General features: G+C 39.1%; 1 protein-coding gene across 1 annotated transcript; it reads right to left on the bottom strand.

Moving 5' to 3' along the window:
* Positions 1-353: 353 nt before the first annotated feature.
* FBXO28 (F-box protein 28) lies at positions 354-18,990 on the bottom strand. Its single transcript, XM_080586401.1, has 5 exons — positions 18,734-18,990; positions 12,691-12,800; positions 11,577-11,715; positions 8,986-9,181; positions 354-2,837 (listed from the first exon to the last, which is right to left on the bottom strand). Exons 1-5 carry the CDS (start codon positions 18,944-18,946, stop codon positions 2,443-2,445), a joined length of 1,053 nt encoding a protein of 350 aa, XP_080442527.1. The 5' UTR covers positions 18,947-18,990; the 3' UTR covers positions 354-2,442.
* Between the last annotated feature and the right edge of the window lie 1,574 nt (positions 18,991-20,564).

Raw genomic sequence — 20,564 nt, 5'->3', positions numbered from 1 at the left:
TGTAAGCCTTCCCTCTACCCATGAAGTTCAGTGGGCTTGGTTCAATTTTACTGTACTTGGCAGGGTGCAGAGGAGCAGGATGCACCTGCTGACTTGCAGCACACAACACTTCCTTGAGTTGAAGGTTCCAACTTGGCACTGTTCATAGAGAATATTTCGTGTAACAATAAATACACGGATGTTCTTTCCACCTCAGTTTCCACAGCCAGAGGTTGACCGACATACAAATAAACAGTACTCCCGATTAACCTGAAACTATTTGTATGTTGTGAAGGGAGGAACGTTGTTTGCATCTTGTACAAGTGAATAAAGAATCTAAAAATGAGGTAAATTAAGATCGGTACGAATAAGCCTTTTCAATAAATGTAGTTCACAGGTTTATACTTGTTTAGAAGTATTTAACCACATACATCTGGTAATTAGACCATTACATGAATTTGTCATCATGAAAGACCATTAAGTGAATTTGCACCGAGTGATACAATGTAATTACAGCTCTTATGCTGACCTTTAGAACCATTCAAAATTACGGTTAAAAAAAAAAGGTATATGCCAGTATTTTAAAACCGAACAGCTGATACCTCTCTTCAAAAGACCTGTAACAGTAGAAAGTTAAGAGCCATGGAAGACCAGTAATAGCAAATCATCCTTTTAACAGTTCAACTTCTCCCCCAGATAGCCTTGTACCATTTGCTTCATGCTTTTCTTACGAAACGTACTTTTTTAAAAGCCTCAATCTGGCAAACAAGGTTATTTGAAAATTAAATGCCTGCTAAAACTTAGGCATTTGCAGTGTTACTTCTGATACGAGTCACTATGTTCCAGAAGCAAAAGCTGTAGTTTCAGTTTCAGGAACAATTAGTTCTACAATTCCAGAACATTTGATCAGAAGATTTCTGATTTGTTTGGTGATTTAAGTATAACTACTGTGTTATGCTGACAGCTACATAAACCTTAAGAAAAACCTGCACTTTAACCTCTGGTTATAGTATTAGGATTTTGAACAGCTGTGAAAGCAGCGTCTGTGTTTTTCAATGCTACATCAAGGTGAATTCAGTACCACCTAAACCCAAACCAGCAGCTGATTTAAAAAAAAAAACAAGTCATATGATAAAGCTACATAGTTTAGTACAATAAAACAAAAACAAGGACAATGGTATTTGTATAAGGTTCCAAAAATATACAGATGGGAAAAAAATCACTGTACACAACTCTGAGGTTGTTAAAGTGACCAGAGAGACTGAACAGTGCAAGACATGCTTTTCCAGTTACAAGCTCAAAACAGAAGTGCAAAAGAAATTAAAGCTTTGTCTGAAGTGATTTACCTTTTAGGATAAAGAAAGCTAGAATATTGTCATCAGTATTACAGAGGAAATCTCCACCCCACCCCGCCCCACACACATACACACAAAATAGTTTAAGTTTTTCCATAATACAGCATTTCATTCAAATCATGTCCCCCTGAGTTTGGTTATCGTAGGGACAATTTGTCTAATATTTATTTAGATGTTGGCCTATAAATCAAGCGATGCATAGGCAGCTTCTCAGTTCTCCAGCTTTGGCTAGCGACACCTGCAATTTACAGGCAGTGAAAGTGGCAGATAGCCTGGGTTCAAGTCCTCCTGCAACTAGCTTCATAAGACAACCTCATCTGACGAAAGCCGTTGTGCTGAAAGCTGATGCTAAGTTATGGCTGAGGAACAAAGAAATTGCTTCGTAGGTCTCTGTACTCTCTCCCAGAATTTAGAACAATTTCAGGCAAGAGCTTTTAGCAGGCTGAGCTGGACATGCATCTATCCATGCAAACGTAGAATATGGCTCCCAGGACCTAAGAATTACTAGGGTGTGCGCACACGAAGACTGGATAGAAGGCCCTTCCTTGTTAAGTTTACAAAAATATATAGCCAGTACTGTAGCTTAAGAAGTCAGTTTTACTCATTACAGAGATCCCAAAAAAGTATTAACTACTTTTCAGACATTCCAGACAAGGTCACTTGTAACAAAAAAGGTCAAGTTCTCTAAAACAGGATTTTAAAAGCGGGTCTTTTCTTCAAGTGAACAGGACATCTGTTTTTAAGCTTAACTTTTTTGTCAGTTAAGACTGAATTTATTTAAGAGTTTATGTGAACATATGCATAAACACAAATAAGTTTACTTTCAACACATCTGCACAGAAAAAAATTAACCCTTCAAAATGTAACAGAGCAGGTCTGGTTAGTACGTATCTATTGCAAATCTTAAAGATCCTGTGCATTAGGCCCACCCATACAGAAAGCAGGGGAAAAGTCTCAATGAGAGAAAATTACTGTTCGAGTCTAAGTGGTGTTTTGAAGAGCCAGCAGCCTAACAGACACCATGAAACTAGTCACAGGATCCACACAAGCAGACCTGCTTGGGCTACTGAAGCAGTGTATCCTCCTGAAGGTGTCATTTACTCCCAAGTTATTTTCTGTTTCGAAGGCGTTTAGATTTCCTAGGACAGTCTGTGGATTCAACCGCCTTCCTCCTCTTTCTTGGAGATTGTTCGTTTGAGCCAGAGCCTGAAGAATTTCCTACTGCGCTCTCCATCACCTCTCGCAGCTTGCGTTCAAGCTCAGCCAGTCGGGCGTTCTGTTCACCTATGATTTGTGTTTGCTCTAGCAGTTTCTGATCTTGATCCTGGAGCTGTTTCTGTTGCTCCTGCACTTTGGTGCGAAGCTCTGAGATTTCGCGCTTTAGCACTGTCACGCTGGCACCATTCGCTTTTACTTGCTGCTGGAGTTTGGTGACTTCCTGTCTCGAAGGGTTCTGCTTGGAGAACAGCTGCATGGTGGTTAGTGCTGCTGAGGGCCCTGGAACTTCAGAGACAGTTGGGATTAAAAAAAAGAAGAGAGAGAGAGAGAACTGGGAACAAAAAAAAATGAAAACTGGGACAATTTCTGCTTTTTCTCTTAAAAATGGGCGGCGCTAGGTTCTAGAGGATGGTGGGCACTGGGTTCTAGGTGGGGGGGGCACGCAGGGTTGGGGGGGGCGCTGGGTTCCAGAGGATGCAGGCCTGGGGGGGGGGTGCTGGGTTCCAGGGGATGTGGGCCTGGGGATGCAGGGCTGGGGGGGGAGGCACACTGGGTTCCAGGGGACGCGGGGCTGGGGGGGGCGCTGGGTTCCAGGGGACGCGGGGCTGGGGGGGGGGGGGGCGGGGACACGGAACTGGGGGGGGCGCTGGGTTCCAGAGGGTGTGTGGCGGGGGGGCGCTGGGTTCCAGGGGACGCAGGGCTGGGGGGGGGGGACGGGGGACTGGGTTCCAGGGGACGCGGGGCTGGGGATGCAGGGCACGCTGGGTTCCAGAAGGTGCGGGGCTGGGGGGGGCGCTGGGTTCCAGAGGGTGCGGGGCTGGGGGGGGCGCTGGGTTCCAGAGGGTGCGGGGCTGGGGGGGGCGCTGGGTTCCAGAGGGTGCGGGGCTGGGGGGGGGGCGCTGGGTTCCAGAGGGTGCGGGGCTGGGGGGGGGGCGCTGGGTTCCAGAGGGTGCGGGGCTGGGGGGGGGGCGCTGGGTTCCAGAGGGTGTGGGGCTGGGGGGGGGGCGCTGGGTTCCAGAGGAGGATGGGGGGACACATGGGGTTCTAGTCAAAAGTAGAAATTGTGTCCCAGTTTTCATATTTTCTTTATCTCTACACCCCAAATAGGAATCTGAATACTGGCTGGAAGTTCGGTGAACATGTAAACTGATTTACAGCTACTTAAGTGTCTAACGAGAGCATATGGTATTTCAGGGCCCAACTACTTTAATATAAAATACTTAGAAAATGAATGATAAGTTGTTTTCCGTACTACTGAAAATCTAAGTATGACCCCCCACCCCCCTTTTGCTGGATCAAAAATTATAGAGAGGTTATGCTCTCAGCTAGACTTAGGGTCACAAATGTTATGTCAAAAACCCACAGCAACATGGCCATAAATTAAGTGTATTGCACAATTGCTATATTAAATATTTCAATACAGCAGTACAATTCTGCTGTTATAGTTGTATACAATTCTGCTGTCATAGTTCTATACAGCTAAAATCTAAAAAATTATGTTTCAGGGCTTAACAGGGTATTTCGGTTTTAACTTACTTTCTTCAGGAAGGGGAATAGTTTCCCACTCTGCTGTATGCTTATTCCTCCTAAACACTAAAACTATACGGGGTTTTGAGCTTGGGCTTGTTTTTGTTAAAGTTCCTGCAAATCAAGGACACTGACAGCTGCTGCATCATTTCTTTCACTTATTCTATCTATCGTAACTTATATCTCTATCGCTTTAGATTCTATCTATCGTAACTTATATCTCTATCGCTTTAGATTCTATCTATCGTAACTTATATCTCTATCGCTTTAGATTCTATCTATCGTAACTTATATCTCTATCGCTTTAGATTCTATCTATCGTAACTTATATCTCTATCGCTTTAGATTCTATCTATCGTAACTTATATCTCTATCGCTTTAGATTCTATCTATCGTAACTTATATCTCTATCGCTTTAGATTCTATCTATCGTAACTTATATCTCTATCGCTTTAGATTCTATCTATCGTAACTTATATCTCTATCGCTTTAGATTCTATCTATCGTAACTTATATCTCTATCGCTTTAGATTCTATCTATCGTAACTTATATCTCTATCGCTTTAGATTCTATCTATCGTAACTTATATCTCTATCGCTTTAGATTCTATCTATCGTAACTTATATCTCTATCGCTTTAGATTCTATCTATCGTAACTTATATCTCTATCGCTTTAGATTCTATCTATCGTAACTTATATCTCTATCGCTTTAGATTCTATCTATCGTAACTTATATCTCTATCGCTTTAGATTCTATCTATCGTAACTTATATCTCTATCGCTTTAGATTCTATCTATCGTAACTTATATCTCTATCGCTTTAGATTCTATCTATCGTAACTTATATCTCTATCGCTTTAGATTCTATCTATCGTAACTTATATCTCTATCGCTTTAGATTCTATCTATCGTAACTTATATCTCTATCGCTTTAGATTCTATCTATCGTAACTTATATCTCTATCGCTTTAGATTCTATCTATCGTAACTTATATCTCTATCGCTTTAGATTCTATCTATCGTAACTTATATCTCTATCGCTTTAGATTCTATCTATCGTAACTTATATCTCTATCGCTTTAGATTCTATCTATCGTAACTTATATCTCTATCGCTTTAGATTCTATCTATCGTAACTTATATCTCTATCGCTTTAGATTCTATCTATCGTAACTTATATCTCTATCGCTTTAGATTCTATCTATCGTAACTTATATCTCTATCGCTTTAGATTCTATCTATCGTAACTTATATCTCTATCGCTTTAGATTCTATCTATCGTAACTTATATCTCTATCGCTTTAGATTCTATCTATCGTAACTTATATCTCTATCGCTTTAGATTCTATCTATCGTAACTTATATCTCTATCGCTTTAGATTCTATCTATCGTAACTTATATCTCTATCGCTTTAGATTCTATCTATCGTAACTTATATCTCTATCGCTTTAGATTCTATCTATCGTAACTTATATCTCTATCGCTTTAGATTCTATCTATCACAACTTATATCTCTATCGCTTTAGATTCTATCTATCGTAACTTATATCTCTATCGCTTTAGATTCTATCTATCGTAACTTATATCTCTATCGCTTTAGATTCTATCTATCGTAACTTATATCTCTATCGCTTTAGATTCTATCTATCGTAACTTATATCTCTATCGCTTTAGATTCTATCTATCACAACTTATATCTCTATCGCTTTAGATTCTATCTATCACAACTTATATCTCTATCGCTTTAGATTCTATCTATCACAACTTATATCTCTATCGCTTTAGATTCTATCTATCACAACTTATATCTCTATCGCTTTAGATTCTATCTATCACAACTTATATCTCTATCGCTTTAGATTCTATCTATCACAACTTATATCTCTATCGCTTTAGATTCTATCTATCACAACTTATATCTCTATCGCTTTAGATTCTATCTATCACAACTTATATCTCTATCGCTTTAGATTCTATCTATCACAACTTATATCTCTATCGCTTTAGATTCTATCTATCACAACTTATATCTCTATCGCTTTAGATTCTATCTATCACAACTTATATCTCTATCGCTTTAGATTCTATCTATCACAACTTATATCTCTATCGCTTTAGATTCTATCTATCACAACTTATATCTCTATCGCTTTAGATTCTATCTATCACAACTTATATCTCTATCGCTTTAGATTCTATCTATCACAACTTATATCTCTATCGCTTTAGATTCTATCTATCACAACTTATATCTCTATCGCTTTAGATTCTATCTATCACAACTTATATCTCTATCGCTTTAGATTCTATCTATCACAACTTATATCTCTATCGCTTTAGATTCTATCTATCACAACTTATATCTCTATCGCTTTAGATTCTATCTATCACAACTTATATCTCTATCGCTTTAGATTCTATCTATCACAACTTATATCTCTATCGCTTTAGATTCTATCTATCACAACTTATATCTCTATCGCTTTAGATTCTATCTATCACAACTTATATCTCTATCGCTTTAGATTCTATCTATCACAACTTATATCTCTATCGCTTTAGATTCTATCTATCACAACTTATATCTCTATCGCTTTAGATTCTATCTATCACAACTTATATCTCTATCGCTTTAGATTCTATCTATCACAACTTATATCTCTATCGCTTTAGATTCTATCTATCACAACTTATATCTCTATCGCTTTAGATTCTATCTATCACAACTTATATCTCTATCGCTTTAGATTCTATCTATCACAACTTATATCTCTATCGCTTTAGATTCTATCTATCACAACTTATATCTCTATCGCTTTAGATTCTATCTATCACAACTTATATCTCTATCGCTTTAGATTCTATCTATCACAACTTATATCTCTATCGCTTTAGATTCTATCTATCACAACTTATATCTCTATCGCTTTAGATTCTATCTATCACAACTTATATCTCTATCGCTTTAGATTCTATCTATCACAACTTATATCTCTATCGCTTTAGATTCTATCTATCACAACTTATATCTCTATCGCTTTAGATTCTATCTATCACAACTTATATCTCTATCGCTTTAGATTCTATCTATCACAACTTATATCTCTATCGCTTTAGATTCTATCTATCACAACTTATATCTCTATCGCTTTAGATTCTATCTATCACAACTTATATCTCTATCGCTTTAGATTCTATCTATCACAACTTATATCTCTATCGCTTTAGATTCTATCACAACTTATATCTCTATCGCTTTAGATTCTATCACAACTTATATCTCTATCGCTTTAGATTCTATCACAACTTATATCTCTATCGCTTTAGATTCTATCACAACTTATATCTCTATCGCTTTAGATTCTATCACAACTTATATCTCTATCGCTTTAGATTCTATCACAACTTATATCTCTATCGCTTTAGATTCTATCACAACTTATATCTCTATCGCTTTAGATTCTATCACAACTTATATCTCTATCGCTTTAGATTCTATCACAACTTATATCTCTATCGCTTTAGATTCTATCATAACTTATATCTCTATCGCTTTAGATTCTATCATAACTTATATCTCTATCGCTTTTTCTATCATAACTTATATCTCTATCGCTTTTTCTATCACAACTTATATCTCTATCGCTTTAGATTCTATCATAACTTATATCTCTATCGCTTTTTCTATCATAACTTATATCTCTATCGCTTTTTCTATCTTCTATCCTAAATTATCACTTTTTCTATCATAAATTATCTATCACTTTTTCTATCATTTTACTCTTCCACCAGTGCAGTGCAAGTAAGATACAACTTTTAAGCACTACAAAGACAGAACAATCTGGAACAGCCTTGAACAGGCATCCTCCTCCTCTTTTTTCTTTAAGATGACAGCATAGTTATGGTTATTTGACACTAAAGGGTTGCCATTAGGTAGATTATTTCTTCCCTCAACCCAAGGTAGGCATGTTTATGCCACATAAAGCCTTGGGTTTGGCGAACCAATTGATACCGGTTTTGGGCACTGCTCCCACAGCTGAGAGACTCAATCAAATTGAGATATAATTAATGGGATATAATTAAGAGGTGGTATACACAATTATGGCTAAAAGGATTGACAGGACATACCAGAAACAACAAGCAGCTCCTACAGTTAGGCCTATCATTTTTGGTTAGGGTCTATTTATTTATTAAGTTACCCTTTCAGAGAATTTACTTCACAATTCCTAAAGTTCTCCAACGGTGTGGAAATAAATTCAGTAAAGGGAAAACACTGCAGTTCTACTAACCTTTTGCTTTTGGCCATTATATGGGGTAACTATGTTAAACTTTGGTTGACATAAATTATGGAAAGTCTGACAGGTCATACAAAGAAACAGCTTATTTATTTATAGACTTATTTTAATTGCCTTTTCAGCATTATTCACAAGTATTTTGCTTGTTAATATATACCTTAGTGCCCTGGCAAAGTGAAAAAAAAGCACATTCAAGTATATTCTAGCTCTGTATGCTCTATAACATCTTAGGCTAATTTGCTGATCATACTAAATATAAAAGGCATCTTGAGTTGTTATCTCACGTGCCAAATTTCAACCAAGTGCAATAATAAAGTCTCATTCATTGGTGGCACAAAAGCGTTTGTTTAACGAATACACACTATGCATAATTATAACATACATTCAAGTGACCGTTCTTTTGGTAATACAAAGCCTCCTTAAATTACAAAGCAAATGAATTCCACAGTTGGCATTCTTAAGAAACAAGTATCATTAATACTTATGTGATAAAGCTCACTTATTTAAGGAATGACGCTTTAAAAAGATAGTGCTGTGAGTTTTTGCATACACACACACAAAAAAAAACAACACACAAAAACACCTCAACTATACGTTGGAATTAATACCTGGGGCAGCTCCTATCAGACGTCCTGATACATCTGACCCAGGCAGCTTCCTTTTCAGTATTGGAACAATCTTCTCATCAAAATATTCCATAGCCATGGAAGAAATGTCCCTTAGTTCCTGAAGAACTTCATGAGCTCTCTGAGGAGCTCTTGTAGAGTTTACATATCTTAGCACACGGTAAATTTCATCTATTACCTAAAACATTTAAGAATATTTAGGTTTTTCTGATAAAGGCAAGATTATTTCACATCATTCTAAAAGTGTTGGCATATTCAGGCATATTCCAGTTCCAGGACCTTCTGCAGCACCAATAACAATGGAAAATCAAATATGATATTTATATCATACTTTACTACATAACTGTTACTCTTGCATATCACTATGTACTTTAGCTCTTTATCAGTGTTTTGAAATTAAGTCCTGTTTGTGATATACCAGAGAAACCATTCACTTGATATATCACGACTCTCTTCAAATTCATGAAATAACACATTTTGTGTGAAATTGTTTTACTGCATCCATACTTGACTTTTATGTGCTCAGTGGAGCATAACGATTTATTTTTGGATAACCAAGACACTGGAAGCCACGCAACAGAGCGGTCACTCCCACAGCCAATCGTGAGACATATAAAACATATGAATGGAATAGCAATAATTATAGTCACATCGGTCTGAAGAGCTGTATGTATTTACTTGAATTCAGTTGCACGATCCCAAAATGTTGCGAATTCAGATTACATGCAAAATGTATTAATTTACGAAATATCAATCCACAACTAGCAGAGAACATAAACAGCTTCTTTATATGCTTGAAAAGCAAGCCCTTTGTTTAGAAGAGATGAAAGTTGCCTTGCTGATCTAATGAATTATAGTCTGAGGAGGTCCAGATAGGAGTGCTGGCTTCTTATTACAGAAACTACCGAGCCAGGTATTTTGCACATGATTAAGAATGGCTTACGATCATAAGAATTTAGAATCATCATTAAGACAACACAGCTGCATCTTGTGTTTTAATAAAGGAAGCTTAGCTAAAAAGTTGCAAAAGCTAGATGTGACTGAAATGTGCCATCATGCAACAATCTTACTAAAGACTTCTCTAATTTTATCCACCAGAATATTCACATATTCTAACACAAATTAACATCCTGAAAGTTCTGCATCCTTCATTCAAATGAAAATTTCCTGAGGGAAACAGGACAGGTAAGAGAAACCACACACTTTAAGTAAACGCTAAGCCTTGAGTAGGCTTGACCAAAACATGACTTTCTGGTGAATTGATAGCTGTGCAGAGAAAGGAGCAGCATCAGGCTTGTATACCAAGTAAATAATTTATAAAAATCTCTTTAGCTGTTACATCAGAATACAAACAAGGCCTTTATGACTCAGTGCCCAGAATGAAAACAGCTGGTAAGCTCATTTGCACAGCTCCTGCACACCCTAGGTCTAGCTTGAGCATTGCTTTTTTGTCTATCCCTCAAAAAAGTAGGGCAGTATTTCTTTTACTTATCAAGTGAGTATCAAGGCCTTCAGTTTATTTGACTTTATATTAAATTATTGTTTTAAAATATATATACATACAGTATCTATAAAAATAAATGTAAATAAATGTAAATATAATAAACTATAATAATTTTAGTATCAAGGCAACAACTGTGTATAGAAATTGTTACCTCTTCAAGATTTAAAAATAATCATGCTGATAGCCTATCCTGCTGTAGAAATGTAGACTGTATGTAGAAATGCCTGCCATGCTTCATCTCAACCCAACAGCTAACTTGCATTCGTCCCAGTGCAATTCAATTTTCTGCCCTTTAAAAATTTATATCAACAAATCCAAACCTCACATAGAAAGATCAATGAATAGAACATCAGGCTTATGCTCACAGATCTCATTTCAACCCTAAGTTGTAACAGTCTTCCTCAGATCATGATTTTGTCAATTCACTTCTGTATACCTTTGTTTTCACAGCTTATAAAATAATGGTATTACTGTCATACATCTCATTTGGATAATTTATACTTTATGTTGGGGCAGGAGTCTGAACTACCAGAATTGTTTAGTAGTAGTAACATTTAACAAAGTTTATCTACACTTAAAACTTTTATTCCATCTAATGTACAGAAATAATTAATTCATTATCAAAATGAACAGTGTTTCTGCATACTATGCATCTTAATTTAATTAACTTGAAGTACTCAAACCCTTAAGAAAGGTCCTTAAAGTCTTCCTGATTGACCAAGTCTCTAGTGTACACATGGTCTAAACTATTACATCTTCTGATGACCTAGCCTCCAACTGTTTTGTACAGTTACAATTCAGAATTAAACCCTATGTATCCTGGTTTCTCGTAAAAATCCTAAGGGAAAATACAAATCAAGTTTAAAATAGTGCTGAGATATAGTCTGGTTCTTTCATTTCAGACTGACTGCTATAGCAGAGTATTGGCTTCTGTGTTTTAAGTATCAGAAACAGTTTTAGTATGAACACACATTATATAATCTGGGACAGACAGGACAAATTTACTTTAAGTTACATGATCATGTTTTGTAAAAACATAAACATTCACATAATTTAGTCTACATTTTACCTTTCCAGGTATGAAGCAGCACAGATTGGAATCCACATACTTCATGAAAGTCATATTTAACAGAGAAAGTCTTGTTTCTACAGCAGCAAGGATGTCTGCATGACGAGCTAATGAATGGTTTCTTCTTTCTGACTCCCGTCTAGAAGACAGACCATTAAGTGAGAGTAATTTAACAGTGAGTCAACAAAATAAAACTCTAACACTCATTCATCCTTAAAACCCTTTAGAGGCTTGAAAACAACCACTAACGTTGTTCTGTCTGCATGGGAAAAAAGTGATATAGATTAAAAATCAGCTAGCAATTATGTAGCACACTTTTTTTAAGACAGTATTTTCTCTAAATAATTACCACATCTTACACGATCCATAAACTCTGTATGTAATTTAGGACTCTTAAGAACAGGCTTTCAGCAGTAGACACTGAGTCATGGTGCATATTTTTATCCTCGCATATGCCTACAGTTAGTATCTCAATGTAATACACAAATTTAATATAATATTACTGCTTGCTACAAAATATAAGTTGAGGTACAAGTTTTTGAGAAAGGATCACAACAGTAAGTAGCATTTAGTTTCTTCACCCTGAATGGGAAACCTGATAGGACATAGCAGAAGCAACTGCACTTCCTCTCTGGAAAGAGGAGAAAAGACAATGCCTTAGTGAGAACCTTAAGCTCCCAGTAACACTCACGCATCAACCCCCCTCCCTTTCCCTGATTTAACCCTTGGCACTAAAGAACCTTGCTTTTTTAATCAGTCATAGACAAATCATCACCAAAGGCAGTTTGTCTTGTAAAAGCATGGCATCTATCCATTCCTAAGAGCCCCTCCTGGCTTTGCCAGAAGGGTTGAGTAATATACGACCCTTCTTTTCTATGACACATTTTGCAATATTCCAGCTCCTAGTACTGTACACCACAAGTTACATTCATGCACAGCATTATTTTGTTATTAGATCTTAGGTTTATGGTACTTTTGGGAAAAAACGAGGAAAAAAAGATTCAAATTTTCAAGATATTTAAGCTGAATTAGCCAGCAAGAAATTCCTTTTTAGCATTATGCTGATAAGAATCTAGCACACTGAGGTTTAGCTACGGTTTTAACTGGTACATACCTTGGAAGCTGAGCTTTAACTTGCTTTTGACACAAGTTGTGGTATCTTTCCACTTTTAGAAATCCCTGATTCAGCATTCGCTGGCAAACCAAGTCCATTCGTTTACAAACCTGTATTTAAGTAAAACAAAACACACACAAAAACACCCCTTAAGTTTCAAATAATGCCACAAGTCACTTTTAGTATTACCTTATCCATACTTGCTGAGCAGTACAAGATTCTCTTACTGGATTTTCTTGGAAAGATTCTCTTTCTTCCATTTCAAGACACAGAAACTGCAGTGCAACTTAAGGTATCACCATCTCTAACAGCAATCATGATACTCCCCATAAAGAAGCAACTACGTTCCACACAGTTAATAAACGAATCTTCTGATACTGCCTAACAAGTGTCAGTAGTCCAAATTCCACCCGTATATAAGCAGACATGATTTCCCTGTGATAATAATCAAAATTTCAAATGCCTGAGTCTAGCTTCCAACTTGTTCTCCAGAGTGATTTTGGTAGATGAAGTTAATATTTTGTTGTCTCAAAAAGATGCCTTAGAACCAAGAAAGTATGTTTTTTTCCTTCAACATTTAGCACTTATGTTTCTGGAGACAGACAAAATTAAAGAATTAAGCACTACAGTGCACATGAAGCAAGATTCTGTTTTGTGTAAGAAGTCCTCTCTATTTAAGAGATTCCCTTATTGGCTATGTTGCATACTGGTAGCCTCAATTTTTTCACAGCTTTAGGGAGAAAGGACATTAATAGCTGCAGAGATGGAATAATGAGCTACTACATTTAAACCTTAAAAAGTAACCAGTCACGAGACAAAGCCAATGTGTACAAAAGTTTAAAGTATTTGCAATTCACAGCTCTGATGATGCAAGACATTGGTTAACCAGCTCTATTCTTTCAAATTGCCTTTTTTTTTTAACATTAAAGTGCACACCTCCAAGTGTGACCACACTTTCCAACAGAACAGCTTTGCTCTTTCCTTTTTTTTTTATTTAAACAAACACTCCTTCCTCTCCATACAGTACTCATTTCATAGCTTTGAAATCTACATAGTTTGTTTCTTGAGAAAGAAGATTCTCACTTCTAGAAAAGCCACCGATTATTTTTTGCTTATAAGGAAGGTACTACTTTACAGAAGTTCTGCTTTCTCTGAATCACAGAGAATCTCTCTAGTCACAGCTAGTCTAAGTTCTCTGAGTAAGCACTGACTCTTTTCAAACACCTCTGTCTTAAGAGACCATTAAGTAATTGTTGTCAGTCTGTCCGTGTTCCTTCATATTAGATCTTCCTTGTTAGTAGCCGAAGGAGGATAACCAGTCAGGCTAACTCCAGAGGTAGTCTCAGTATACTTGTCCCTCACATTCACTAGAATGAGCTAATTATTTCCAGTGGATGAAACATAATGCTAGCCCTTCAACTACAGGAAGGATGAAATTGTCACCTTTCTTCTAAGATATTAACTGTATTAGTGATGCTTAGATCTGACACCATATTTAAGTATAAGACTTCACAGCTTACATTTAGTTCTAATGATATCAAACAACCGAAATACGAACGAGTACTTGCACAAGGGCTACGTTAACTATGCAATTATTCAGCAGAAGAAAAACAAAATGAACACGCAATCCTAGATACATTATTAGTGACAAACTTTAGAAGCACAGAGATATCAATCATGTTTATACTGACATCTGGTGGCAGAAAGTACCTTTTACTGTGTTGAAGCTCTCCCACATCCAAGCGAGCAGGCAGGCCGCCATGGGTAAGACAAACTGCACTAGATTTTTAAATATTGCCTTTTCCAATCTTACTCATTTGCTTACGCTTCTCAGCATGAAGAATTATTTGCTCCAGTTTCTGGACACTGCCCATATTTGTCATATAAACAGACTAGAACCCTAAGAGACTAAACAGATACCACCAGAAAACAGCAGTTTTTGCAGCTTATTTTACCAGTCACCTCTTACTTGTCAGCTGGTTCTTGATCACACCATTTAAAAACACGGCATCTGAAGTTATAAGAACAATACACTTTTTAGACTGCACAGTCAGCAGTCATCCACAAAGTAGCATTATCACACTTTTAAGTGTTCGTATTGGTCCAAGACGGTTACTAATACTTGCTATGTCAATGGACTGCAAGAAATTTAAACGTTCAGATTTGCTCACATTTGTTTTTGCCAATTTTTGGAATGTTTTCTTATTCTAGCCATAAAACTATAACAGTACAAGCTTCCTCAAATGTCAGGTCCAACTAGAACACTGCGTTCAAATTTCAGTGTTAGAAAGTTATTCCAAGGTCCACACGAAATCCAGAATGAGAAGGTGGCTGCTTCTCAGCATGGTGACTTGTATACAATAACAACTTCTATAGAAGAACTGATTTTCCACTTCATTTGTGACCAAACTGACACAATTTAGTAGAGGACTACCAGCTTCCCTTTCCTCAAGCATGTCTTACTTCTTCCCAGCTTCACTAACAGATGACCACTGTCAAAACAGAAAGCAAAAATATACTAAATTATTTAGGTTCATTACGTGTTATATTTATCAGGTATTTAGAGGCTGCGCAGACCCTTATTTCATAATGCCTTTCTAAGTTGAAGAACAAGTAAGTGACAAAATGCTAATGACTTCAACGTGAAGCCTGAAAATAGAAATGCCTGGAAATACAGATTTACTGAAACTGTGTGAAGATTAAAGCTGTGCCGTCCAAAGGATATCCGTCCTTATTTGTGCTCTGCAGAACAGTAATGCAGGTTTGCTGTAGAATTTAAGACTCTCGTGATGCATGTCAGAATCCAAGATAACCTTATCTTCAACGTGTTCATAGGAGGTGTTTATAGATCGTTTTTAATCATGGAGTGTTTGTTTTCTGTCATGCTCACTGTAGTAACAGCCTGAATGGAAGTGCTATTTCCAAGCTCAGACTAAGGATTTTATTATTACCCCACTTTGAAAGTATCCAGCTCTCATCCTCTTAGCTGACCGCATCTTTAAAGATAACAAAGCAGCACAAGCCCATTCTACTGTTTCAGGTCAACTGATCAAAGTTCATCGTGGTATCACCACCGTTGTAAACTGTTATATGGTATCCATGCTCAAAACCAATCGTCCTTCACTAGAACGAGCATTGCTTGGCATTTCAAATGTTGCATCTCAAAATGAGGAGTGTTTCTTCCAAACATGATGTCACCCTATTTAATAGAAAGAAATCACACACATACATTTATCAGTAGAATAAGTAGAATAAGGCATAATTAAGTAAAATGATTTGTTCCAGGATGATGCCAAAGCATGAATGAAAACCTACAGCCATTCTCCTTTCCAGATCATATAAGCATAGAATAGAGCAAGTGTGTTTCCCTGTCATGCTTATAACCTGAATAACCACGCGTTACTCGCTTTTCTGACTGCCTTCCAATGATCTTGTTATCTCAGAACTGCTCTACCATCTCAAAAACATGGTCAAAATTCTAAAGCTTCTGTACAGACATTAAAAAATATTACAGCAAAATAACCAATCAAAAGCTGGAAGGTACACTAGCTTCCGCATCAGCCTGCATGCTAGGCTTTACCTCCTGAACATTACAGCTTCAGCCATAATTATCTCTGGGGCTTCTGCATTTCTCTTATGACAAGATATCAAAGGAAGTAGGTTAAGTAAATATTCAAAACGTCAGAAAGTAAAATGCTGCTCCTTTTCTTCTCATTCACTTTCTCCAAACAGAAGTTTGATACCTCAAGATCTGCATTAAGGCATAATTTCAGACATGACTGCATTCTGAATACCTACTTGTTTAGTCTCCACTAGTCTAGATCCACTCCTCTGCTTAACCAGTTAGGTACCTCATTTATGCTTTAAAATGCTGTAACATCAGGAACAGCAGAAGGCATTATGTTAAGTATAACAAGTGCTTCTTCGTACACGGGCAGGCCCATGGTCTTGCTTTGCCCAACGGTAATCATAAGCAGGTAACGTCCTTTACCACATTCTTCAGTGACTGAAACAGACTTATATATCTTAATCCTTAGATTATACACCTCATTACACTCCACACAAACAATGCAGGTTCCTATCTCTATTTTAATCTGAAAACTTGCTGGCGTTCTGCGTCCTCCCACCCAGCCAACTCCTTAGTCTACCTTTTTGCGCACGCTCTAGCTTCAACACCCATTCAACTCAAAAGACTTTGTTTGCATCTGTCAAGATGATCCAGAAAAAGAAGGATTAGGACATCCATTTTCAATGCTGAGACCCAGAAAACGCGTTCAAATTGATCTGTTTAGGGAACCCACATTTATTGTCAAATGTATGTATGATCAAGCTTTGTTTAGGTCAATTGATGTCCTGGATCACATCCTCCTACCTTCCCCAAGGTACTTTAACCCCTTATGATGTGGCATTACATGCAATAATGAATCCATTTCGGGGCACACTTAACTTGCATGAGTTGCCAAAAGAACACTTTTAGTTCTGCATGGCAAACTAGAAGACCTAGCTGATCCAAGTAGGTGTACTTATGAGCCACATTTTTGACTAGGTCAAACCAGAAGGGCAGTGATTCTTGACATTAGTGCCGATTAACAAAGACAAGTGTACTTTCATTTCAGAGTAATTCTCACGTTTTCTGATGTGTCTTAGGGGTAAAAAATGGAATTTGATGGTAATTAAGTTTCTTGGCTGTCACTTACTCAAAAATAAAAACAGGAGAAGATCAACTGAATAGTTTCCTTCGCTTTACATCTAGTATTGCTCCACATGTGTCTAAGTTGATATTTATCCAGTCTGGTTTTGCCATTTCTGAAGCTTCTGCAAGTGACAGTCTTCTTGAATAACAGACTTGTAAGTGTTACATAAAAGAGGTGTTTCACTTGTTAAGAAGCGCAAAGAGTTAAACAGTTCTTTTAGTCCTTACACCACCATCTTTCCTACTCTGAATTTCACTGCCGACAAAGCATTGCTTACAAACACTAAGTCAGCCTTGCAAGAAGAAAAATCCTCCTACTGACTAGTGACAGTTCTCACAGCTACCACTTATAAAATGCAACAGGAAAACTGCAGCGAAGAACAGTGCCTAGTGTGGCAATACAGACCATACAACACTAAGCATACCCAAACAGCACACATACTTCTTGTCATCCAAGCTGTAAAGGCTGCAATCCAAAAAAGCCGTACTGAATATTTTTCCACAAATTCCCTACCTACTCTTAGAGAAGAAGCGAAAGTCTTTTGAGATTACTAGGCTGACGCATGCTAGAAATATTTAGGTACAGCGTGTTTGGTGCAGTACAAATAAAAACAGCGTTTCTGCTTGAAGAGCTTTCAGTTTGAAGTTAGAGTCAGCTTGCTACACTTCAGGTTGCTGATCAAGGACAACCACAGCCTAATTCTCTACAGAAATGTGCTTGTAATACTACCTAGTTTAAGCTAATGAGTTCTTAAAATAGAAGCAGTACAGGCAAGTTTACCGAGGGCTACATAAGCCTCATATTAGTTCCATCACTGTTTTTCCATTTATGATCTCCTAAGAAATTGAGCAAGACAGCAGCTGATCGCATTATGATCATACTATGACCATGGTTTACACGAGGCTCCTTACAGGCAGTTCAAGACTGTTAAACACCGGTCCCGTGAGCTTTTTTTTTCGCTGACACGTGAGCTTTTTTTTGACATTATGATGCTTGCAAGCGCAAGTAATATCTTTTATTAGATCTTCCAGTACGACCGCAAGGAGCAGGCTGCCTCTCAGGCAGGCAAAGGCTTTAAGTCTCCCTTCCCTGCCCCGCACGTAGGGCGGCGATCCCCTACACCTGCGGGCCTCACCTTTCTGAGCAGAAATAAACACACAGGCGAGGCGCGGCGCGCTGACCCCCTTCCACCACCGCGCCCCCCGCTAGAAAACAGCGGTCGCTGTAAGAAATAAGACCACGAGCCCCAACCCGCCCCTTCCCCGCCGGCCGCCGCCACCTCCCCACCTCCGGGCACGGGGCCCGGCCGCCACAGGGCCCCCCCAAGCCCGGCCCGGCCCGGCCCCTACCAGGCGGAGCTGGCTCGTCTCGTCGTAGGACAGGAAGCTGAGGATGCTCTCGATGGCCACGATGGGCAGCCCCATGAGCGTGTTGCTCTGAGGAGGCTGCTCCAGCAGCGCCGAGGCCTCGGGAGCCTGCGGGAGCGGGGGCGGGGAGAGCCGCGCCGAGCACAGGGCGCCGCCTTCCCCCTCCGACAGGAGCCGCTCCTCCGCCGCCGCCATCTTACAGCCCGTCCTGCCTCCACTGGGGGCGGAGCGCGGGGCTTCCTATGACGGCACTTCCGCTCCCCGTGACGGCGCCGCCCCGCCCCGCCCCGCCCCGCCGCTGGGGGCGGCAGAGGGCGGCGGGGCAGGGGCGGAGCCGGGGGCTCCTCACGCGGGCTGCGGGGGGACCCGGAGGGGAAGGGGGGGGACGAGCAGGCACGGCGGGGCGCTGAGACCTCTGTGGGGCCGCTGCAGAAGGGGGCCCGTAGTGGCACGGGCGTGGCGGGCTGCGTGAAGCTTTTCTGAAGTAACGGGCCACGTACCACGAGTGGATTTGGAAGGAACAACTGGAAGCAGTCTTGAGCATAGCGTGCCCTGAAACCAGTATGCCCCATGTCAGCGAGTGTGGTGGAGGATAAAAGCACGAATTGTTTTTTTTTAAAGGACAGCCAGTTTGATAGCGGTGTGTGGAAGCACTGGGAAATAGCGCTGTGTGTCTGGTGGGTCCCTCACACCAGGCACGTAAAGCAACCGCTGCAGTTGGAAATGGCACACTGAGCTCAATAAACCAGCAGCACGACCCTGTTTGTTGGTTTGGTTTTTGTCCTTGTTAGTCTTACACCAGTCATAAAGCTACAGGTTTTTGTGTTTTTTATTTTTATTTTTTTTTTCACTCTACAGAGGAATAGGACCAAGAGTAAGGCGGTCAAGGACACTGTGGGAAGTGTGTGAGAAGGGCCTCCAAAGATGTAGTAGCTGCGAAGAGATCTAGTTGCTGTTGAGCAGGAAGCCAACAATGCTCCCCCAACACTATAGGAATAGCAGCGGCTGCACAGACAAAGCTGCAACCCAGTAAAATAAGGTTGAATTCCAGAGAGTGAGCTGCAGTATGGAGAAATATTTCTGCACCTCCTAAGTGAGGTGCAACTACATAACTCTTACCAGTGTGTTATGTAGACATTAGTGAGGTCTCTTGGTCATAATAGCTGTATCTGGAGCAGCAAAGGGATGGGACCAAGGGCTGTTTCTAGAATATTCCTCGATAATTCCAAGTATGGTCATGGGCACTTGCACCATAGCTTCACAGCCATTTATGTCTGACAGAGCCAGGCACAGCTGTTTAAAAGTACAGTGCCAGTCTCCTCTTTTCTTTCAGCTGCCGCTCTTTGGTGTTTTCCTTTTTTAAGTCAGTAGTGTTGAACATGCACGTTTCCTTAGGAAACTGGTGCTCCTTAAAACTGACTTAACAAAGAAAATCACTATGAATGCTGGAAGTGACAGTAGAAAAGCATATGGGAAGAAGTCATAAAATGTTCATGGCGAATGGGACTGCTCATTACAATAATTGTACTCCAAGGTAGAACAGCTTTAATTGTTACAGAACTAAAGCACTAACTGCCTGGAGCATCCCTGCACTTTTTTTTTTTTTTTAAGTAGGCTTCTTCTCCTTGAAGTTTTATTGTGACCTCTTTCGTTTGCAACTTCCCCCTTTCCTCAGAAACCCACCTGGAACCTCCCTCTTAAACGAAAGAAATTCACTGAAAAAAATTGACTTGGAAGCAGGGGAAATGCAAGGGTAAGCCTTTCTGTGTGTCATCCTAATGGAACTCCAAAAATGTACACTCGATATTTCCTT

Source organism: Anser brachyrhynchus (genome assembly GCF_964034855.1).
Source record: "Anser brachyrhynchus genome assembly, chromosome: 3".
Taxonomy (NCBI): domain Eukaryota; kingdom Metazoa; phylum Chordata; class Aves; order Anseriformes; family Anatidae; genus Anser; species Anser brachyrhynchus.
This window is presented reverse-complemented; position numbering and strand designations above follow the sequence as displayed.

Bases quoted from the DNA above. Each gene is read 5' to 3' on its own strand.
- FBXO28 (XM_080586401.1), bottom strand. From the start codon at position 18,946: ATGGCGGCGGCGGAGGAGCGGCTCCTGTCGGAGGGGGAAGGCGGCGCC. The intron at 9,182-11,576 runs GTAAAATGTAGA...TAAATGTTTTAG, and splicing joins GCTGCTTCATACCTGGAAAG to GTAATAGATGAAATTTACCG. The intron at 2,838-8,985 runs GTATTAATTCCA...CTGTCTCTGAAG, and splicing joins TCTGATAGGAGCTGCCCCAG to TTCCAGGGCCCTCAGCAGCA.